This window comes from Pan troglodytes, chromosome 16 (genome assembly GCF_028858775.2).
Source record: "Pan troglodytes isolate AG18354 chromosome 16, NHGRI_mPanTro3-v2.0_pri, whole genome shotgun sequence".
Taxonomy (NCBI): domain Eukaryota; kingdom Metazoa; phylum Chordata; class Mammalia; order Primates; family Hominidae; genus Pan; species Pan troglodytes.
In genome coordinates this window covers 50,704,102-50,728,858 of record NC_072414.2, presented here as the reverse complement: position 1 = coordinate 50,728,858, position 24,757 = coordinate 50,704,102, and the positions used below count along the sequence as shown (strand labels likewise).

The 24,757-nt window shown below is 38.4% G+C and overlaps 1 protein-coding gene across 5 annotated transcripts in view; it reads left to right on the top strand.

Moving 5' to 3' along the window:
- The window catches only part of ADAM10 (ADAM metallopeptidase domain 10), a 150,980-nt gene that overhangs the window by 31,767 nt on the left and 94,456 nt on the right, over nucleotides 1-24,757 (top strand). For all 5 annotated transcript variants that reach the window (XM_001172405.6, XM_016928286.4, XM_063795055.1 and 2 more), the window contains exon 2: nucleotides 430-580. In XM_001172405.6, the coding sequence (XP_001172405.1) occupies nucleotides 430-580 (151 nt within the window). The remainder of the gene's footprint in view (nucleotides 1-429; nucleotides 581-24,757) is intronic.

Genomic DNA, 24,757 nt, shown 5'->3' with positions numbered 1-24,757 from the left:
TTTTATTTTATTTTTTATTTTTATTAGGGATGAAGTCTCGCTATGTTGACCAGGCTGGTCTGGAATTCCTGGCCTCAAGCAGTCCTTCCATCTCAGCCTCCTAAAATGCTGGGATTACAGGAGTGAGCCCCTGCACCTGGTCCTGATAGTTTTTATCAGCAAAATGTGAATAGAAGAGAACTTGCTCAGCTTGATAAAGGACATCTAAAACAAACCTATGGCTAACATCCAAACTTGTGTGTGCGGTTGGAATTACCCTCACAATAAGTTTTAATAATATATGTGTTAATATTAATGCAGAATTCATAATAGTGCTGGGATTAGGGAGAAGTTGTTTCATACATATTCATAGATACTTGAATAATCATGTTAGAACTAGAAGGGGTCTTCAAGATGATACTAATTCAGAATGTTGTTTTTTTTTTATAGGTCAGTATGGGAATCCTTTAAATAAATATATCAGACATTATGAAGGATTATCTTACAATGTGGATTCATTACACCAAAAACACCAGCGTGCCAAAAGAGCAGTCTCACATGAGGACCAATTTTTACGTCTAGATTTCCATGCCCATGGAAGGTAAGTAAATTTATTGCTGACTGTGTCTGAAGTTCCTCTATATTCAATCTAAGTTAAAGAGGAGATTTATATCCTTAATTTTCCCTCTCTAATGCAAGGTCTTCATTTGGAAATTGCATTTCCACTGGAATTTGGTATATGCATTAAAAAATGACTTATTTTAAAATGGATTGCCGTTTTATATTGTTGAGGAAACAGTCAAATTTAAATGTTTTTGAATTTATGAATCAGATTTTAACATTAGTAAGAGATACGTCTTTAAAGAAGATTCTGTGTTCATAGTTTCTGACTACTTTTTTATATGTTTTATGGTCAATATATCTATCTACTGGTGCCAGCAGTGAAGGTAACTACTTATATGCCATTGAATACATCATTTACTCAGTTTTACCAGTTCTAAAATGACAGCTGGTAGACAGATTACCTGCTGTTTTGTTCAGTTCTCAAACAGAATTGTTAAGTGATAAAGGGTAGTCAAGGGAGAGAGGTTAAAAAAAAAATCACTTATTGAGTACCTGTTGTGTTCTAGATGCTTTATATGCATTTTCTTGTTTAATCTTCTCAACATCCAGACAGAGGTAAATAGCTTTTTATATCCGAGGAAACTAAGGCTCAGAGAAGTTAAATAACTTACACAGCACTGATTTTACCGAGACCTGGCTGAACACCCCTTATTTTTTCTCTATCTGTTAGGGACACTTACAGAATCTTGGAGATCTTTGTGAAGCCCTCTCTGTCTTATGTGTAATTATTAAATCTATTCCTTTTGTACTTTTTTTACTGATGTAACCCTGATTGATTACTGTAGTGTTCACTTCCTAATAAGTTTCCCCGCTTCTGCTCTGTTTATCAATAAAGCTATCCTACTGCTATGAGATGACTTTTCTCTAAATACTTCTTTTTTCATGTCAGCTTATTGATCTAAAGTCTTCAATTAATGATTGTTAGCCAGATTTTCTTAATTTGACTTTTAAGTTTCTCTGTAAATTAATCCTAGTCTATTATTCTAAACTTACTTTGTTTTACTTGCCAGCATCAAGTGTGTATTTCACCCAGAATGATCTTCTAGTCTGTGAATATACCATGTAAACTTTGTTCTGTGTCATTTGTCCTAAATCCTGATCATCTTTTAATGTACAGTTCAACTTCTGCCTCTTAGACACTTTACTTTTTAATTCCCTCTAAACTTTAAAATTACTTATCTGAATCATTGGCATCATTTGTGCCCTCTTCCTTTTTGTGGGTACTTCTTATTAATTTTTCCATAACCGTGTTTTCTGTTCCTCACAGCAGGCATCCTGGCTACTATTTGGTATTATCCATTATATTGCACATATGGTACACATGCTTAAACATTTTAATGGATGAAAAATCAGATAATTAGGAATGCTGTGAAACTTAAAGTATTTTGTACATGAAAATAAATGTGTCACTTAAATTAATGTATTTTCCGTATTACAAAAGTAATGATTATTGTTGAAAAAATTACTTTCAAGTTATAAAATCTTCTTTATCTGAAGGAGGGAAAAAGATTTATTTCAGGGTCTTTTCTTCTAGATAAACATTTTAGTGTATTTATGTACTATGAAATTACAAGCAATCATTAGTCTTACTGTTTTTAATGAGCATCTCAAAATATACTTAGTATTATTAATTATATTAATATATACCAAATATGGTTTGACTGCCAAAAGGAAAAGATTTTAGCTGCTTTTGGCTTGAATATCTATTGCTATTATATAATTAGATTTTTGTTAGCTGTGTCATGTAATTCATATTGAATAAATGGCAAAACTAAATCCCTAGCTCCTTTGTGTGTGTGTCAGTGAGTGAGAGAGAGCAGGGAAAGCGAGAGAGTTTGCATGAGTGAGTGGGCTGCCATGTAGTTGTCCAAAAAATGTTTACTGACTGCTAGTGAAAAGTTACTTAGTGTAGACTGTGGGTGATAGAAACATAAATCAAACATAGATCTCATAGGAGCAGTTAGATGTGCCTGTTATTGTATAAGACACATGTGATGTGTTACATTACAGATAAAATGCTATAGATATTCAAAGGAGGGAGAACTTCTTGCTGAGGCACTAAAAAAGGACCTGAAACCAGGAAATCTCGTGTAATGTGGTCTCATTTATACAGGTCATTTTAGGGTACTTTTTTTTTTTTTTTGAGACAGAGTCTTGCTCTGTTGCCTGGGCTGGAGTGTAATGATACTCTCTCGGCTTATTGCAACCTCTGGGTTCAAGTGATTCTCCTGCCTCAGTCTCCCAAGTAGCTGGGACTACAGGTGTGCGCCACCATGCCCAGCTAATTTTTGTATTTTTAGTAGAGACGGGGTTTCACCATGTTGGCCAGGCTGGTCTTGAACTCCTGATCTCAAGTGATCCGCTCACCTCGGTCTCCCAAAGTGCTGGGATTACAGGCATGAGCCACCATACCTGGCCCATTTTAGGGTGCTTTTAACACAAATCTGCTTAATTAACTATACAAACTTACTGTATTTTCTATGATTCATCCAATTTCAGATATTTTAGTTTATTTTCCCAATTTTTATGTATTCACCCTGTCTCAGAATTTCTGCCCTAAACCGTGGTCATTGTAATTACCTTTTAAAATACTTTACTTAAAAATGTAAAGGGCTGATGATCTGGTTCCTCCCTTTCCTTGAAAATAGGCCTACAAAATGACTGGAGTAGTATAATTACAGATTTCCTGCTAGGTCTTTCTTCCTCTTCTATCGTCTAACAAATATTAGTGTTGGTACACTATAACTCCTCCTAACAGAATTTCTATCTGTATATAAATTATTTATTATTTGTTAATAACAATTTGTATTTCATTTTTATAAATTTTTATTTTTTGTATTTAATACGAATATGTTTTATTTTTATTTTTAGGTAGATTGGCTCAATACATAGTAAATATAACTTTGAAATGACTTTGAGTTAGAGTTACTTGTAGCCCAGCCTATAAGATGTGTACTATCTTGTAGCCCAGCCTATAAAATTGTACTGTCTTATACATTGTGGCTAGAATTGTTTTCTGTATTTCACCCTTTAAAAAATATCAAGTAGAGTTTATTTTTTTTATTCACATAGTAGGCTTTAGTTCCCTAGAATCTGATCAGTATACTTTAACACATAATAGAATATATTAAATACTGTGCCGTTAACTTAGACATACCAAGAAGAATATACTTGGGAGGGGTTTTGCTTATACAGTTGTGACTTACATTTCTGGGTAGTAGCACAGCTTCTGTGTGTGTGTGTGTGTGTGTGTGTGTGTGTGTGTGTGTGTATGTATATGTATAAGTATTAAAGTAATTTTTTGTGGTTTTTATGTCTAAGCACATGAACACACTTTCAGCATGGCTTCCAAGTTTTCTGATTAACAGAGTATATTATATGCCATGTTTACAGATGTTACTGTTAAATGAAGAAACGTTTATATTTTTCCAAACCAAAAGTCCATTCTTAAGAGTTCTATGGCCAGGTGCGGTGGCTCATGCCTGGAATCCCAGCACTTTGGGAGGCTGAGGCGGGTGGATCACGAGGTCAAGAGATCGAGGCCATCATGGCCAACATGGTGAAACCCCATCTCTACTAAAAATACAAACAATTAGCTGGGCATGCGCCTGTAGTCCCAGCTACTCAAGAGGCTGAGGCAGGACAATCGCTTGAACCAGGGACACAGAGGTTGCAGTGAGCCGAGATCACGCCACTGCAGTCCAGCCTGGCGACAGAGCAAGACTTCATCTCAGAAAAAAAAAAAAAAGAAAAGAATTCTATGAAAAGCTGTTGCTCTTGAAATAAAGCTTAAAGTTGTTTGAAAATAAAAGTACCATTTGAGTCAGTGCCATAGTCGTTAAGGAAACAACTCCAGTAATACTTATTAGAAGATTAAACTGTTTTGATAATAGATATTAGGGTAAAATACATCTCTTAGCTTGGCTGAGAAATTAAGAATCAGTTTTCTAAGTTTCAGAAATCACTGAATAAGTTCTGATGAATTGGATTGCTCACTTAGCAATGCTGTATATATGTCAGTTATGGCATTTATTGCATTATAACTTTATTTACTTGCATATGTCCTCTACTCCTTGTGAACTTGAAGTGCAGAGTGTGAATCTTACTCATCTTTTTTATGTAGATGATGGTCATTTTAGTTATATTGAGTGAGTGAATTGCTGGACATGGTGGCTCATGCCTGTAATCCCAGCACTTTGGGAGGCTGAGGTGAAAGGATCACTTGAGCCCAGCAGTTTGAGACCAGTCTGGGCAACATGGCAAGATCCTGACTCTACAGAAAGATTAGAAGAAACTTAGCCAAGTGTGGTGGTGCATGCCTATAGTCCCAGCTACTTGAGAGGCTGAGGTGGGAGGATCACTTGAGTCTAGGAAGGTTGAGGCTGCCGTGAGCCATGATTGTGCCACTGCGCTCCAGCTTGGGCGACAAGAGTGAGACCCTGTCTCAACAAACAAAACACCACCAACAAAACATTTAAGTACATAGATACTAGGAAACAGATTTTCTTCTTAAATATTTTATACTCTATGTCATCCTCATCGGTAGTTGTTCTTAATGACTAAGTAGTAAGCAGATTTGTCATATTGTGGGATGCAGGATTTTTGTTCGAAATTTGTTTTCTCTCAGTCCTCATGTTCATGTGAAAGTGCGTGATGTATCAGGGACTGTCTTGTAATTTCCCTTCTCTTGTTCTTAGATACCATGTTGTCCTGCCATTCCTGTCTTGTTCTTTTTTTTGAGGCGGAGTCTCGCTGTGTCACCCAGGCTGGAGTGCAGTGGGGGGAACTTGGCTCACTGCAAGCTCCCTCTCCCGGGTTCATGCCATTGTCCTGCCTCAGCCTCCTGAGTAGCTGGGACTAGAGGCGCCCACCACTGCTCCCGGCTAATTTTTTTTTTGGTATTTTTTAGTAGAGACGGGGCTTCACCATGTGAGCCAGGATGGTCTTGATCTCCTGACCTCATGATCTGCCCACCTTGGCCTCCCAAAGTGCTGGGATTACAGGTGTGAGCCACCACGTCTGGCCTTTTTTTTTTTTTGAAACAGGGCCGGGCTCTGTTGCCCAGGCTAGGGTAGAGTGGTGAGATCTTATTTCACTGAAACTCTTGCCTCCTGGACTCAAGCCATCCTCTCACCTCAGCCTCCTGAGTAGCTGGGACTACAGGCACACACCACCATGCCTAGCTAATTTTCATATTTTTTTTTGGTAGAAATGGGGTTTTGCCATGTTGCCCAGGTTCCCTTGGCCTCCCAAAGCTGGGATTACAGGTGTGAGCCACCGTGCCTGGCCATTCCTGTCTTAACCATCATGTACTTTAGCATACTGTAATTTCCAGAAATTTTTCTTATGTGGTTTTTGTAAAATGCAGGTTAATATTGTTTATGTTTTGATTCTATATAACATGATGGAATATCTCTGTATCACCTATATTGATATAGGTGAAAATAAGAATAAATATCTGTCTTAGATTTAACAAAAGTTATTAATATAGCATGAGAAAAACTTCATTGCAAGATTGATCGCTTTTATAGCTTTTAGTATGATTCTTATGTTGTGTATATATATATATTTTAACTTATGCCTTTTGTTTGCACCTGTCATTGAAGACAAGCATAAGGGATCACTCCACTCTTTCTTCTTCCTAATAGAACTTGTAGGAATTTTCTGAAACACCGTTTCAAAGTGATAATTAAAAAAATAAGTAAAATGAAGTATCTGAGACTCTTACTTAAAACGATTGTCTGTTATGATATAGTTTATCTTTTTGGTAGGAAGTATATATAAACTATTATATTGAATTATTTTTGTTGTTGTATGTATATGTACGTTTAAACCTTTTCATTCTTCATATCTTGGTTTCCAAATTATGTACTTTGGGGTAGGCATCTTGTCTTTATTTTCTGGTCTTCTCGCCACTTTGCTAACTTGACTGTCTTTGATAGAGTTGGTAGCTTACAGCCACCAACTTTGCATTTGAGTAGGAAGCCACTTAGTAAAGAATTTTGTGATTTTATATATGTATTGGAGTAGTCATAAACTGGATGGAGAAAGGAGTAGTGTGGTTAATTCAGACTAATTGACTTTCCTTCTGACTTGACATGAAATCTAGAGATTTCTTCTGAGCCTCAGTTTCCTCATTAGTAAAACCTTGAAGTTTAGACAAGATAATGTTTAAGCTCCTTTATGCTTTAAAATTCTACAAAATATATTAGTATACTAAGTTTAAAACATTAAAACACTAGTCAGTAATAAACCATATTTTTCTGCCTGTGTATTTATTTGGGTACATCAGTCCATACATCAGAAATGATATTTTATGTAATATGTGATTTGTATATAATATAGAAGAAACCAAAAACTTTCCTTAAGTGCAATATAATTGTTTGGAGAATATACAACTTTATTTTTTTCTGAATTGACAAGGTAATTCTTCCTGTAGCCTTAAGAGTAAATTTCCAAACTGTTTAAAACAAATGATTAGACATTTGGTTGGAAGTTTTCTTTGGGGTTTGGGATTTGAGTTCTCCCTACTCCTGAAATGTGAAGGTTTCAAGAATATGGCCCAGGTAAGCTGTAACAGGCATAAATATTCCCTTCACTGGTTCTTGACTGGAGTTGGGTTAGTCTGGAGATGTCTGTGACTTAATCTCTGTTATATCATGAGTCAGGTAGCAGAAATCTAGGGCACTTTTAAATCTGTAGACAAACCAGCAGACTTTGAGAAGCAGAGGTAAGAATCTAGGGAACACAAATGAATGCTTGATCATAGAGAAGAGCTAGGCAATAAATTTGAATGGTGTAAAAATACTATTGTTATAGATGTTTAAAAACAAAAATTTAAAAAATACTGATGGTAGTTAAATCTCTTCCAACAAAATTTGAGCAAAAATTCCCAAAGGAAAATAATATTTATTTAGTACCTACTTCGTGTCAGGTATAATGCAACATACGTTAGTTAAAGTACATTTTACATTGCTTTTTATCTCAGTATTGGATTTTCTAGGATATGGTATTCTTTATTCTTGCCTGATTCCGCTTTATACGGAAATTAAAATCCCAAGAAAGCTGTTTGTAAAGAAATCTGAATGGATAATGGCTACTTGAATTACTTACTGAAGCATAAGGAAAAGGAAAAGCTGATCTGTGTTCATGTTACTTTTGTATGACTAAAAGTAATATTGCTGACAAAAGGGTATATGAATTTTATATGACTAAACGTTATTAGGAGCTGATCATTGCTTTGAGTTTAGTGTCTTAGATATAATTTTAATATGAAATATCAATTTTATTTTCCACATTTTTTTCCAGGCTGGGGTGTAGTGGTGTGATCTTGGCTCATGCAACCTCCGCCTCCTGGGTTTAAGTGATTCTCCAGCCTCAGCCTCCCGAGTAGCTGGGACTATAGGCGTGCACCACCACACCCAGCTAAATTTTTGTATTTTTAGTAGAGATGGGGTTTCACCATGTTGGCCAGGATGGTCTCGATCTCCTAACACGATCCGCCTGCCTTGGCCTCCTAGAGTGCTGGGATTACAGGCGTGAGCCACTGCACCTGGCCTATTTTACATGTTTTTAAGCACTAACCAGGCCTTACCTGGAAGAGAGGGAATGAGGGTTTTTGTTGTTGTTGTTGTTTTAAAATATAAACTCAACTTTCTCCCTCCTCCTTTGAAAAGGGTATGGAAGTAAGAGTGTGAAAGTATTTTTCTGGCTGTTTTTAATTCTTTGGAGAAATTGTTTCCGCTAAAAGGTTATCTAAAACAGGCTTATCTGATGGCTTATTTAGTGGTGTATTTTTTATTTTTTATTTATTTATTTTTTGAGATGGAGTCTTGCTCTGTCACCCAGGCTGGAGTGCAGTGGTGCAGTCTTGGCTCACTGCAACCTCTGCCTCCTGGGTTCAAGCAATTCTCCTGCCTCAGCCTACCTAGTAGCTGTCATTACAGGTGTGCACCACGACACCTGGCTAATTTTTGTATTTTTAGTAGAGATGGGGGTTTCACTGTGTTGGCCAGGCTGGTCTCGAACTCCTGACCTCAGATGATCTGCCCACCTTGGCCTCCCAAAGTTCTGGGATTACAGGCGTGAGTCACCCACCGTGCCTGGCCAGTGGTGTAGTTTTTAATGCCAGAGTTTCTAGAGTTGGTGACCTAGACAGTGAATGTCAGAAATTACGTATATGCGTAGTAGAAAAGCCTATATATTGTTTTTCTTAATTATGTTATATTTCATGCTAAAATGTTGCATGTTCAGTTGGATCTTTTGTGAGATAAGTACCCTAGCTCAGATTTTATCTAGATTCATAGTCGACCTTGGATTTTTCTGTTGTTCAAGTGATTAAGCTCCTTATAAGGTTGTTGTGGCGTTTTCTTAAAGGTGCAGCAAGGATTTTATGTGACTAAAGGTTCTTTTAATGTTTATCCTATTTCATTATACCTGAAAATCTTTTATAGTAACTGTGTTGAATATGTTTAGTTTATTGGTTTGAATATGCTTGTTTGGTGTGTTTTATTAAGCATCAGGGAAACCTTGTATTATAGTGTAATAGCTTTAAACTGATTAAAATTCTTTGGTCATCATATATACAGTTCCTTTTAGATATAGCTTCTGAATACTTATTCTTCAGTTGATTGTATTATAACCTCTTTAATTTCTTAAAGTCATTCTGTACCTCTGCAGGTTGACATACATTTTTGATACTTGTATGCAGGAATAAAGTTGTTAATTTGTGTGCATCTCTGAAATCTGAAATTATAATCACTTTGCACTAGTAAGTTTCCAAAATAGTCTATATTGAACCAACAAATCAAATATAAACACAAGGTCTAGCAAATCAAGAATCTTAGTTATCATGGTGTGGGACAGATAATTGTGTTATATGCCAGTATCAATTGCCAGGTTGGTATTTTATTATTTATTTAGGATGGAATGAATGACAGGGTCTTGCTGTGTTGCTCAGGCTGGCCTCAAACTTCTGAGCTCAAGCAATCCTCCCACTTCAGCCTCCTGAGTAGCTGGGACCATAGATGTGTGCCATTATGCTCGGCTAATTTTTAATTTTTTTTTGTAGATAGGGCTTCTTGCTGTGTTGCCCAGGCCGGTCTCGAACTCTTGGGCTCAAGCTATCCTCCCACCTCAGCCTCCCAAAATGCTGGGATTACTGGTGTGAGCCACCGGGTGTGGCCTCAATTTTTTTTTTTGATCTGTCACCAGGAAGATGTTCAGCATTTTGCCATCCTGGGGGCTCCCTTATATATTCTAAGCAAGGAATTATAGTTTGGTGTGACGGAAAGACTGTTTCAGATTTAAACTCTGATTTTGTGTGCTCTTGGTCAAGTCCACTTCATCAGTTTGTTAAATTAGTAAATTTAGGTGATTGTTATTTTATACAGTTGGTTTACATTAGATACCTGAACAGTGGAAGTCTCCCTCTATTCTTAAATCCTGTCATTGTTTTATTGTTTTGTTTTTGTTTTTGTTGTTTTTTGAGACCAAGTCTCGCTCTGTTGCCCAGGTTGGAGTACAGTGGCGCGATCTTCACTCATTGCAACCTCCACCTCCTGGGTTCCAGTGATCCTTGTGCCTCAGCCTCCTGAGTAGCTGGGATTATAGGTGCTCACCACCACGCCTGGCTAATTTCCGTATTTTTAGTAGAGATGGCATTTCACTATATTGGCCAGGCTGGTCTTGAATTCCTGACCTCAAGTGATCCACCTGCCTCGGGCTCCCAAAGTGCTGGGATTACAGGCGTGAGCCACCGCGCCAGGCCCTTAATGTTTTATACATAGTAGTTTACTTGCCAATTATTTAATTACATAGTTGTGCGAGGTTGGAAAGTGTTTATAGAAAACTTTTTTCTTTTCAGTAGATAAATCAACTTATTCTGTAATCATGTATAATATGTGTAACCATGTGTTCTGTAATTATGCCATCATGACAGGTTCTTTCCATTGGCTCTCCTTTACGTGAGACTCACGTTGTTGTTCTGTTTGTCTTCTTACATAGGATGAAGTTACTCATTTTAAGTTTTAGTTTTACTTTTATCTTCCTTAGGAACTCTTGTAGATTTGTGTTTATGTATTTTTGCTTATTTTGAGGTAATTCATTTACTTCAGGACCATCGGTTAAGCCTGGAACTGTGTTTTCCTTTTCCTTTTTCTTGTTCTTGTTTTTTTTTTAGATGGAGTCTCGCTCTGCTGACCAAGCTGGAGTGCAGTAGCGTGATCTCGGCTCACTGCAGCCTCCACCTCCCAGGTTCAAGTGATTCTCCTGCCTCAGCCTCCTGAGCAGCTGGGATTACAGGGGCACGCCACCACGCCCAGCTAATTTTTGCATTTTTAGTAGAGATGGGGGTTTCCCCTTATTCCCCAGGCTGGTCTCGAACTCCTGACCTCAGGTGATCTACTGGCCTTAGCCTCCCAGAGTGCTGGGATTACAGGCGTGAGCTACTGTGCCTGGCTGAGCTTCCCCCCCCCCCCCCCCAAAGTTTATAGCCCTAGAATTTCTTTTCTTTTCTTTTTCTTTTTATCTTTTCTTTTCTTTTTTTTTTTTTTTTGAGATGGAGTCTCACTCTGTCACCCAGGCTGGAGTGCAATGGCGTGATCTCAGCTCACTGCAACCTCTGTGTCCTGGGTTCAAGCGATTCTCCTGCCTCAGCCTCCTGAGTAGCTGGGATTACATATGCACGCCACCATGCCTGGCTAATTTATGTATTTTTAGTAGAGGTGGGGTTTCCCCATGTTGGCCAGGCTGGTCTCAAACTCTTGACCTCGTGATCCACCTGCCTTGGCCTCCCAAAGTTCTGGAATTACAGGCATGAGCCACCGTACCCGGCCGAGCCCTAGAATCTGTGGAAGATGCCTGGTGGGGTGTACATTGGCTGAGTCTCTACCCTTTCCCCCTTCCTCCTCTGCAGACCTGTTCCTTTCCCTTCCAGTTCCTCTCCTCTTCCCCTCCTCCTCTCCTTTTCCTTTCCCTTCCCTATGATAACTTGAAAAAATGACTTTTCTATTTTAAAAAGTATACTAGTGGAAGATAATTGGCTCAAAATAATATTTGTTGTTAATATTGGCAACTTATCTTAAAAAATAATTTGAATGGAGACTCTCTCAAGCATCTTAATTAGGAAGGTGAAAGTTAAGAGGAAATGAGTATCTGGAAACATCAGAAATGCCTTAGTTAAGTACAGTTACTCCTAGTAACCACTAACCCAGGCCTGTCATAGGCCTGCTTCATTTTAGATATGATAGAACTCTATTCATGAACACACTGCTTGTCTCTGGGACTCCTGGATTACTCTGATAGTACCTCGAAGCAAGGATTTTGCCCTCAAATTTCCTCTCTGTATTGGCAACGTACTTCATTAGTTGGGGCTTTATGTCCCATTATGACTTCAGTTAAAAGGATGCACCCTGTATCTTGTTTTCTTCTGAGTATTAGAACCATACTGTCTTTAGCTAAAATAGCAACCCCGTGGGAAAAGGCAACTTCTTTTTAGTCTACAGTAGTGCATCCTTGTTTGCAGAGGATATGTTCTAGATTCCCCAATGAATGCCTGAAACTGTGGATAGTACTAAACCTTAAATATATTAAATTTTCCTTTACATAAATACCTATGATAAAGGTCAGTTTACAAATTAGGTACAGTAAGGGATTAACAACAATAACAAATAACAAAAGAGAACAATTATGACAACTACTGTAAGTTATGTGAATGTGGTCTCTCTCAAAATATGTTACTGTCCTGTACTCACCTATTTTCAGACCACAGTTGACTGTGGATAACTGAAACAATGTGGGTAAGAGGGGACTACTCTATATTCTAACTATTCTAACCTGTAGAAAGTATTTCTGTATATTAAGATGTAGGAGGTACATAACCTTCCTGAAAACTTATGGAATGACATCCTAACATAATTTATTTTGTTGCTCTGCACCAAAGGTGGTTCTGGTATGTCTATTATTTGTCTGATTTGGATGTAAAATGCTTTTCTAAAGCTTGAGAAAGAAAAACCAGCTATTACTACGACGTGGTAAAACTGCATATTCAGAGCACTAAGACTAGGGACTCAGTATCTGTTTGGTGCATTTTAAAAATTTGCTATCATTTGTTAAACTGATTTTGTCCTCCTATAACTTCACTCCATTCTTTCCAATTTTACTATAATGCCAATGCCAAAAAAAGAATCATAATAGAACTACTATAATCAAGATGAGAAACATAATACTTATTGATTCATAAAATCAATACAGTGGTTAAATCCGAGGGTAGGAAAACATTCCCAGTGGAAATAATGTTCTTTATACAGGACATCTTACCTCCTCAAGGAAATCTACAGTTTATTTTTGATGACGGTGTAGTATATTATAAAATAATAAAAAGAACTAAACTTGCTGAAAGAAACATAGTAGTGGACAGAGTTTAGCCATAGTCTTGAAAGTGGCTCAAGCATTAAAAATCAAAGAGTGTTTTTTGTGGTAATATTGTAAAGCACAATTTTCAGTGAAAGCCAAATTAGGTTATAATTTTTATTTCTATATCTTACTTGCATTTGTTCAGATTTCAAAGACTTGCTGGAGACTAATGATGTTACTTTAAGACTACTACAACACTCCGCATGTGTTAGCTTGACTTTTTCCATCATATGCTTGAGAGGCATTCTTGATACAGTAGAAAGAGCAATATGCGGCAACCAAATACTAGAGTTCTACTCCTAATTTTAGTCTTACGACCTTGAGTCATACCCTTTGATTAAAATATTCATCGTGTCTCCTTTGTACTGTTACTCTGAGGGTAAGATGCAGTAATATATGTAAAGTGCTCTGAAAACTGCAAGCCTCTATGCTGTATACATTTAAGAAGAATGTTGTAATCTCATCATTATCTTCACATACCATCTTCCCAACCAAATCCCTTGAGACTTTAACCATTATGAAACATGGCCACACAATTTGATTTTATACCCCAGCTTTTTGGAATGCAGTGATTTTTAAAAATTTATTTTTATTGTAGTAAAATAAAAAGCTACCATTTTAACCATTTTTAAGTGGTAAAGAGCAAGATTTTTGCCCTGTGGTTTCCTCTCTGTATTGCCAAAGTTCATTGGTTGGGGCTTTATGTCCCATTATGGCATCAGTTAAAAGAATGCATTAAATGGCATTAAGTACATGCACAATGTTGTGCAACCGTCACCATATCCATCATCACAAACAGAAAGTATGTACTCATTAAACAGTGACTCCCCATTTTTCTCTCCCTCCAGTCCCTGGCAACCAACTATTCTACTATCTGTCCCAGTGAGTTTGCTATTCTAGGTACCTCATATATGTGGAATCATGGATTATTTATGACTGACTTATTTCACTTACTGTATTAGTCCATTCTCACATTGCTAGAAAGAACTATCTGAGGATGTGAGGGCAATCTGGCTGCAACATTTGTCACCCCATTAATCTCCAGGGTTCATTCGACTGATCTGGCTGGCTAGATGGGTGTCCCCTTCCTCCCTCACTGCTCCATGTGCATCCCTCCTGAAGCTGCATGCTTGGTCGAAGAGGACGACCATCCTCGATAGAGGAGGACCGGTCTTTGGTCAAGGGTATATGGGTAGCTGTGCTCCCCTGCTAGAACCTCCAAACAAGCTATCAAGAACTACCTGAGACTGGGTAATTTATAAAGAAAAGAAGTTTAGTTGCCTCATGGTTCTGCAGGCTGTACAGGAGGCTTGGCTGGGGAGGCCTCAGGAAATGTACAGTCATAGCAGAAGGAGAAGGGGAAGCAGGGACAATCTCGTGAGAACTCACTCACTATCACAAGAACAGCAAGGGGGAAATCTGCCCCCATGATCCAATCACTTCCCACCAAGTCTTCCCCCAATACTGGGAATTGCAGTTCAACATGAGATTTGGGTGGGGACACAGAGCCAAACCATGTCACTCACCATAATGTCTGACTTATTTCACTGACTTATGTCTGACTTATTTAACTTATCATGATGTTTTCAGGGTTCATCCATGTTGTAGCAAAAATCAGAGTTTGGTTGCTTTTTAGGGCTGAACAATATTCTATTGTATGTATACATACATACTTTAAAAAAACCTATTCATCTGCTTGTGAACATTTGGGTTGTTTTCATTTTTTGTCTACTGTGTTGCTATGAACATTGATGTGCAACTATCTGAGTTCCTGCTTTCAGTTTCTTTGGGTATATACCTACAAGTGGAATTGTTGGATCATATGGTATTTCTGTGTGTGTTTTTTTTTTTTTTTTTTTTTTTTTTTTGAGGGAATACCAAATTGTTTTCCTGGAATACAATGATCATTATAAGGCAATATATACTGCAGTTTTTCTGACTGTTGAGTCGAAGTCTAAACAATTAACGAATCTGGTTGTTTTCAGATAGCTTTTTATTGAGGGCTTGTTAAAAAACTAAAAAGGTAGTATGTGGTTGGGTTGTTCCTGTCAGCTACTTTTTATTATTATTTCATAACATGTTATCCAACAGGAATATTGCAAAGATTTACATTTTATAAAATGCTAAAATAGCATAAAGATGTGGACTGTCAAACAGATTGTAGTAGAATTAAAATTAGAAAGCTATAATCCAGTCGCTTGGTTAACGGAATAAATTATGTCAAATTCCTGATTATTCATTTGTGGTTTTACTATTTTATGGATTATGACAATCTTTAATTTGTTCTGGCTTCTTTCTACTATTTACCTGCCTTCTGGGCTCTCCCTCATTCCTTCTTCTGTTCACGTATGTTTTAGATACAAGTTAATTTTGATGTTAATAGAAGCAGTGAATTTTGATATATGATTTAAATTTGATTTTTAAATTATCTGCACTGCTACTTGACTGCATATATACTTGAGAACTGATTTTATATATGGTTTTAATCCAATTTAAATCAATACTGGGAATGTTTTCTATCTTAGACATTATTTTGTTTTAAAAATTATTTTAAAAAATTTAAATACATAATACTTGTACATGTTTATGGGGTACTTGTGATATTTTGTTACATGCATACAATGTGAAATGATCAATTCATAGCATTTAGGGTGTCCATCACCTCAAGTATTCATTATTTCTATGTGTTGGGAACATTTCAAGTCCTCTTTTTTTAAACTATTGTGAAATATACAATGTATTGTTAACTGTAGTCACCCTACTCTGCTATCGAACATTTGCACTTTTTACTTCGATCTAATTGTATGTTTGTACCCATTAACAACCTCTCTTCATCTCCCCTCAAGCCCCACCCACTCACCCTTGCTAGCCACTGGTATCTATCATTCTGCTGTCTACCTTCATGAGATCAACTTTCTAATCTCACCCATAAGAGTGAGAACATGGGATGTTTGTCTTTTTGTGCTTGGCTTAGTTCACTCAACATAATGACCTCTAGTTCCATTCATATTGCTGCAAATGATAAGATTTCCTTTTCTTTTTCTTTTTTTTGAGACAGAATCTCGCTCTGTTGCCCAGTCTGGAGTGCAATGGTGCGATCTTGGCTCACTGCAACCTCCGCCTCCCTGGATCAAGCGATTCTTCTGCCTCAGCCCCCTGAGTAGCTGGGATTAGAGGTGTGCGCCGCCACGCCTGGCTAATTTTTGTATTTTTGGTAGAGATGGGGTTTTGCTGTGTTGGCCAGGCTGGTTTCAAACTCCTGACCTTGAGAGATCCTTCCACCTCGTCCTCCCAAAGTGCTGGGATTACAGGCGTGAGTCACTGCTCCGGGCCTTATTATTATTATTTTTAATAGTCAAATTGTACTCCATTGTGTATATATGCTACATTTTCTTTAAACATTTATCTGTTGATTCACACTTAGTTGATTACATATCTTGGCTATTGTAAATAGTCCTGCACTAAACATGGGAGTGCAGGTATCCTGTTGACATACTGATTTCTTTTCCTTTGGATAAACACCCAGTAGCGGGATTGCCGGATCATGTGGTAATTCTATTTTTGTTTTCTTGAGAAATCTCTATGCTGTTTTGCATAGTGGCTGTACTAATTTACATTCCTATCAACAGTATAGAAGAGTTACTGTTGCTTCACATTCTCGCCAGCATTTGTTATTTATTATCTTTTTAATAACAGCCATTCTAACTGGGGTAAGATGATATATTGTGGTTTTGATTTGCATTTCCCTGATGGTAAGTAATGTTGAGCATTGTTTTTTATAACTTTTGGCCATTTCTATGTCTTTTTCTTCTTTATTTTTTCATCTCAAAGGACACAAACCAACATTTCTATGTCTTCTTTTGAGAAACGTCTGTTCATGTCCTTTGCCCACTTTTTAATGGGATTTTTTTTTAAACTATTGAGTTCCTTGTATATTCTGGGTATTTGTCTCTTGTCAGATGAATAGTTTGCAAATATTTTCTTCTATTCAACAGGCTATTTCTGTTTTTTTTTTTCTTGATTAGCAAGTGGTCATTGATTTTATTTATCTTTTCAAAAAGCTTTTGGTTTTGTTTATCCTTCCTATTGTTTTTTGAGTGTCTGTTTTGTTGAATTCTGCCCTGTTTTTTTTGTTTTGTTTTGTTTTTTTTAAGTTGGAATTTTGTTCTGTCTCCCAGGTTGGAGTGCAGTGGCATGATCATAGCTCATTGCAAGCTTGAACTCCAGGGCTCAAGCAGTCCTTCCACCTCAGCCTCCCAAGTAACTGGAACTACAGGGCTCTGGGCTGTATTTTTTACATTTTTTTAGGGATGGGGTCTTGCTATGTTGCTCATGCTGGTCTCGAACTCCTAGCCTCAAGTGATACTCCCATTTCCGCCTCTCAGGGTGCTGGGCTTTCAGGCACTGAGTCATTGAGTCACCTTGATTATTATAATTTATTTTCTTCTACTAATTTTGGGTTTTGTTTGTTCTTGCTTTACTAGTTCCTTGAGGTGCTTCATTATATTGTTTATTTGAAATCTTTCCATATTTTTTGAGGTAGGCATTTCTTGCTGTAAATTTCCCTGTAAGCAGTGCTTTTGTTGTATCCCATGGATTTTGGTATGTCGTGTTTCAAATTTTCATTCGTTTCATTTGTTTTTTGATTTCTTCCTTAATTTCTTTCTTGATCAGTTGTCTTTCAGGAGGATGTTTGTTTAATTTTCATGTGTTTGTACAGTTTCCAAAGTTCTTGTTCTTGGTTTCTAGTTTTATTCTTTTGTAGTCTGACTTGATATGATTTCTATTTAAAAAAATTTGTTGAAACGTTTTGTTTCCTAACATATGGTCTATCCTCGAGAGTATTTCATGAGCTGATGAGAAGAATGTTGTGTACTCTAACTGTTGTATGAAATCTGTAAATGTCTTTTAGGCCTATTTGGTACAATGTGCAGTTTAAATCCAATGATTCTTTGTTAATTTTATGTCTAGATCTGTTTAATGCTGAGAGTGGGGTGTTGAAGTCTACCAACTATTATGGTATTGCAGTTGATATCTCCCTTTAGATCTAATAATATTTGCATTATGTAATGGGTGCTCTCTAGTTGGGTGCATATATATTTAGCTACTCCTGCTTGCTTTTGGTTTCCATTTGCATGGAATATTTTTTTCCATCTCTTTACTTTCAGTCTGTGTGTGTCTTTACAGGTAAGATGAGTTTCCTGTAGGCAACATATAGCTGAGTCATGTTTCTTTTATCCATTTAGCCAATCTTTATCTTTTAAGCGGAAAGTTTAATCCTTTTACAGTTAAGGTTATTACTGGTATGTGAGCTCTTATTCCTGCCATTTTATTAATTTCTTGTTGTTTTGTATATTTTTTGGTTTTCTTTGGCTTTTTTGAGATGGGCTCTCACTCTGTTGCTCAGGCTGGAGTGCAGTGGTGCAATCACACATGGCTTACTGCAGCCTTGACCTCCTAGGCTCAGGTGATCCTCCCACCTCAGCCCTTCATAGTTGGGACTAAAGGTGTACGCCACCATGCTTGGCTAATTTTTAAAATTTTTTGTAGAGAGAGGGTTTTGCCACATTGCTCAGGCTGGTCTCAAACTCCTGGCCTCAAGCGACCTGCCTGTTTCGGCCTCCCAAAGTGCTAGGATTACAGATGTGAGCCACTGTGCCCAGCCTGTATATTCTTTGTTCCTTTCTTTTTCTCTTATTGTTTATCATTGTGGTTTGGTGGTTTTCTTTAGTGGTAACATTTGACTTCTTTTTCTCATTTGTGTATCTGCTCTACCAGTTAGCTTTATATTTCTGTGTGTTTTCATGATGGTGATCATCATCTTTTTGCTTCCAGATGCAGAATTCCTTTGAGCATTTCTTGTACAGTTGGTCGGTCTAGTTGTGACAAATTACCTGTTTTTGCTTGTGTAGTAAGGACTTTATTTCTCCCTCATTTCTGAAAGAAATTTTTCCTAGGTGTAATCTTGGCCACCAGGTATTTTTTTCTTTTAGCACTTTGAATATATCATCCCATTTTCTCCTGGCCTGTAAGGATTCTGCTGAGAAATCTGCTGTTAGTCTGATAGGAGTTCCCTTGTAAATGATGAGATGCTTTTCTGTTATTGTTTTTGAATTCTCTCTTTGTCTTTGACTTTTCACAGTTTGACTATAATGTGCCTTGGCAGAGACCTTTTCGAGTTGTATCTATTTGAAGGTCTCTGATGTTCCTATATCTGGGTGTCAAAATTGCTTTCTAGATTTGGGAAGTTTTCAGCTCTTATTTTGTTAAATAGGTTTTTTATCCCTTTTGTTTTTTCTTTGCCTTCTGGGGCACTGAAAATTTGAATATTTGGTCACTTTATAGTGTCTACATGTCATGTATGCTGTGTTTATTCTTCTTTATTTTTATGTTATTGGATTATTTCAAAATACCTGTCTTAAAGTTCTGAAATTCTTTCTTTTGCTTGATCTAGTGTACTGTTGAAGCTTTTGAAATAATTTTTGTATTTCATTCAATGAATTCTTTACTTCCAGTAGTTGCATTTCATTCTTTTTTATGATATCTATCTATCTTTTTTTTTTTTTTTTTTTTGAGACAAGGTCTCACTCTGTTGCCCAGGCTAGAGTACATTGATGCGATCTTGGCTCACTGCAACCTCTGCCTTCTGGGCTGAAGCGATCCTCCCACCTCAACCACCTGAGTAGTTGGAACTGCAGGTTCACGCCAATATGCTGGGGTAATTTTTTTTTTTTTTTTTTTTTAGAGATGGGGTTTTGCCGTGTTGCCCAGGCTGGTCTCAAACTCCTGGGTTGAAACGATCCACCTGCCTCTTCCTCCCACAGTGCTGGGATTACAGATGTGAGCCTAGCCCTATGATATCTGTCTTTGGTAAATTTCTCATTCGTATTCTAAATTTTATGATTTCTTAGTATTGTGTCTGTATATTGTACCTCACTTAGCTTTTTAAATATGATTTTGAATTCTTTTTCTGGGATCTCATAAATTTCTTTTTCATTGGAATCTATTGCTGCAGAATTATTTAGGTCATATTTCCTTGCTTTATCATGTTTCTTGGGTCCTTATTGCGCATAACAGTCACTTCTTCCCAGTTTTTTGAATTCGCTTTCTGAGGTGAGGGCTTTTTCCTGAAGATGTGTTTATGATGTTGATTGGGTAGGGCATTTTGGCATGAATCTGGGTGCATGCAGTGGTGTAGTCTCTGTATAAATTATTCGGCTGTTTACAGCGTTAGTAGTGTCTGATTTGCTCAGTGATGTAGGGTTTGGTTTGTTAGTGGAGTCTGTGGTGAGGCTTAGCTGGGGACAGGTTCACCAAGTGGGCCTATCCTTGGGCCTTAGGGCAACATATGCTGGCACTGGTGTTAGCAGGTCCAGGTGGGCTGATTCTTGGGCCTCCAGGTGGCTTACTTGGGTGTTGGTAGGGGCAGTGGTTGGCCAGTTGGGTGGGCAGATTCTCAGGCTCCTGGGCAGCGTATGTGGCATGGTTGATAGTGGGAAAACCCTCTGTTTCCCAGGTGGTCTGTGCTGATAATGGCAGTGGCTGCAATGGGCTGGGCAGGCCAGTCTCCAGGCCTGCAGGTGGTGCATGTGGTTGGGGACCAGCTGTGGTATGTAATGGCAGATTGAGTGGGCTAAATCTCAGGCCCCTAGGAGAAGTGTTCACATGTTAACGGTGGTGGAGGGGGCTGGGTAGACCTGTCCTCAGGCCCACTAGTAATGTGTGTGGGTGTTGGCTGTGGTAGGCAGGGGTGGGGTGATCCCCATGGCCCCAGTGGAGTGCTCGAGTGGGGCCCTGCCACTGGGGAGGGAAGGGTTGCTTTCAGTAGCACCAGACATAAGCATTCAGCTGATGAGTGGGTCTTTGGGCCCCAGGTGGCAGCTGTGGGCAGGGTAGTCTGTCCTCAGGACACTTGTAAAGGTGTAGTAGCTCCACTGCTTGGGGCAGCAGGGTCACTGCCAATAGTTTGTGGTTTAGCGCCAGTGGCAGCAGCCAGCAGGAGTGGTGGCTTTGGGTGGTGGGAGTCTTACAGTCTAACTTAGGCCTCCTTGGGGCACATGAAAATGCATAGCAGCTCTGCTGCTGGGGGCAGTGGGGTTGCTGCCAGTGGTTTACACTTTGGCTTGGGGGCAGCATGGGATCACAACAGTGGCTGTAGGTGGGGATGTAAGTGGACTCCAGGGATATGGAGATGCAGGGGCTGTTTGGCCCCAGGGCAGGGTACAGCCTTGTTGGGGCTGGGCTCTCAAAACGTGCTGTGCTCTAGCTGCTTAGGACTAAGGAGTGGAGGGGACCCTTCATGAGCAGTATCATCGTGTGGTCCCCAGGCAGCTCCCTTTGTCAGTATGAGATGATTTTCTTATTATGAAATCAATATTGGCCAGGTGCGGTGGCTCACACCTGTAATCCCAGCACTTTCGGAGGCTGAAGCGGGTGGATCACCTGAGGTCAGGAGTTCGAGACTAGCCTGGCTAACATGGTGAAACCGCATCTGTACAAAAGTACAAAAATTAGCTGGTCATGATGGCGGATGCCTGTAATCCCAGCTGCTCAGGAGGCTGAGGCGGAAGAATCACTTGAACCTGGGAGGCGGAGGTTGCGGTGAGCCGAGATCGCTGCATTGCACTCTGGTCTGGGCGAGAGAGAGTGAGACTCGTCTTGGAAAAAAAAAGAAAGAAAGAAAGAAAAAAAGAAATCAGTATCAAGGCTGTAAGGGGCCTACTTCAAGTGTTCTTAACTTCTGTTTTCCTTCTAAGTTGTTTATCTAGCTTGTACTTAGACACCTTAATAGATACATAAATATTTCTTTGGGTAGGGTGTATAGCATAGAATGTTTTGTTTTTGTTGTTGCTTTTGAGACAGGGTCTCACTCTGTCACCCAGACTTGGAGTGCAGTGGCGTGATCTTGGCCCACTGCAACCCCTGCCTCCCGGGCTCAGGATTCTCCCACTTTAGCCTCTCAAAGTGCTGGGAGTAGCGTGTGCCACTACCGCCCGGCTAATTTTTGTATTTTTATTTTAATTTTTGAGGTGGAGTCTCACTCTTGTTGCCCAGGCTGGAGTGCAGTGGTGCAATCTTGGGTCACCTTAACCTCTGCCTCCTGGGTTCAAGCGATTCTCCTGCCGCAGCTTCCCAAGTAGCTGGGATTACAGGCATGTATCATCACACCCGGCTCATTTTGTAATTTCAGTAGAGATGGGGTTTCACCATGTTGGTCAGGCTGGTGTTGAACTCCTGACCTCAGGTGATCCACCTGCCTCGGCCTCCCAAAGTGCTGGGATAACAAGTGTGAGCCACCGCACCCTGCTTAATTTTTATATTTGTAATAGAGACAGGGTTTCACCACGTTGGCCAGGCTGGTCTTGAACTCCTGACCTCAAATATCTATCCGCCTCGGCCTCCCAAAATGTTGGGATTACCACCAACACCGTGCCAGGCCAGAATGTTCGTTCTTTTTTTTTTAGACAGAGTCTCGCTCTGTTGGCCAGATCTTATATTAAAACTTAAATATCTTTTTGTAGCTTTTGCCCTCAATTTTTTTTTTCCATATAGAATACTAGTGCTTTCATTTAACAGTGGTTTCAGGGTGCAATTTTGCTGAATAATAAATTTTAATGACGATGCTGTTTTGAGATAGTGTTTTTATAGTAACTGTAAATGTGTAAATATGATAATGATTTTTCAAAATAGTGTGAACCTTTATAAACATAATTTATGTATTTACAGTCACATATATGGCCTACAATTTCCTATCAGTTTGCAAAAGTAATTTTATGAAAATACATGATAGGCAGCAAAAGTTGAGGCAGGATACTTGTTTGTTCAGGAGAGTCTATTTTTAAGTTTGTGGAGTTCTCATTTAGAAGATGTGTTGGGCTTTGTTGATTACTTACAGCAGTAGCTTGGGTCCTTAAGGCTTTAAGTAGAAAGCCTGGAGTTCTTGTACCTGGGAAGCCCTGGGAGTTATTTGGCAAGAGGAATGTGAGTACAGCCTCGAACTAAAAGGGTGCCAAGACTGACGTGAAATGAAGGAAAAGAGAAAATAGACAATGTTTAAAAATGGACACAGTTTTGAAGCTAGTAAATGTATGCTACTGACCCCTACTTACATAAAATATATTCATGTTAGGCATATAGTTGGAGGTGCATTTTGGCAAATGTATATACTTAGGCAACTGCCATTGAAATCAAGATAAAGAATGTTTCTGTCATATCACAAAATTCCCTCATTACTTTTTACTCTTCGTCTCCACCCTAGGCAACTACTGATCTGCTTCCTGTCACTATAGATAGATTCTGACTGTTTCAGAATTGCATATCAATGGAATTAGACTCTGCATTCTTTTGTGTCTTAACAAAAGTGCGTATTTTCAATAGTTGGCTTTTTTTTTTTTAAATTTCTGAGTAGTTTGCCATTATATGAATACATCTTTCTCTTTACTTGTTGATAGACATTTAGGTTATGTTCAGTTTTTGGCTATTATAAATAAAGCTGCTGCTAACATTTGTGTTCAGTTATTTGTGTGGATATATGCTTTATGTTTTCTTTTTTCTTGAGTAGAATTGCTGGGTCATAAGCTTTTTTTGTTTGTTTGGTTTTTTTAGATGGGGTTTCCCTCAGCCTCCCAAAGTACTGGGATTACAGGCACTAGCCAACTCGCCTGGCCTTGTTTGTTTTTGTTTTTGTTTTGAAAGGGAGTGTTGTTCTGTTTCCCAGGCTGGAGTGCAGTGTTGTGATCTCCGCTCACTGCAACCTCCTCCTCCTGGGTTCAAGCAATTCTCTTGCCTCAGCCTCCCAAATCACTGAGATTACAGGCACCTGCCACCACACCTGGCTAATTGTTGTATGTTTAGTACAGACGGGGTTTCAAACATGCTGGCCAGGCTGGTCTTGAACTCCTCACCTTCAGTGATCTGCCTGTCTCGGCCTCCCACAGTGCTGGGATTATAGGCATGAGCCACTGTTCCTGGCCCGGTTTTTATATGTTTGACTTTGTAAGAAAGTGCTAAACAGTTTTCCAAAGTGATGTTGTCGTTTTCCATTCCCATCAGCAGTGTGTGAGTTCCAGGTACTCAACACCCTACTAATATTTGGAGATGTTATTCTAGCAAAGGGTATGTGATAATATATTATTCTAGTTCTGATTTACATTTCTCTGTTGACTAATGATGTTATGTAGGTTTCCATATGCTTGTTTGCCACCTGTGTATCTTCTTTGTGAAGTATTTTTTCACATTGTTGTTTGTCTTTCAATGGTTGTCTTATTATTGATTTGTAAGAGGTTTTTAAAAAGATATTCCGAATATAAGTTCTTTGTCAGACCATATGTATTGCACATGTTTTCTCCCAGACTGTGGCTTGCCTTTTTTTTTTTTTTTAAAGCTATTTCTCAGCGGAAGTTTTGAATTTTTAAGAAGCCCTTTTAATGAAAAAATGTTTTTCTTTTATGATTTTTGCTTTTGTTTCTTAAGATAGCATTGACTACCAAGGCCATGACAGTTTTCTTCTAGATGTTTCCAGTTACAGTTTTACATGTAAGTCCGTATTGCAATTCAATTTAATTTTTCTTTATGATAGAGGTAAGGGTCAAGGGTAATATTTTTCACATGGATATAAATTTTTTAGCATCACTTTTTGAAAAAACTATCAATTCTTTGAATTGCCAAGATCTATATATGTTGAGACCTATTTATATATTCTTAGGTCTTTCATTTCATTGATCTGTCTATATTTTTATGC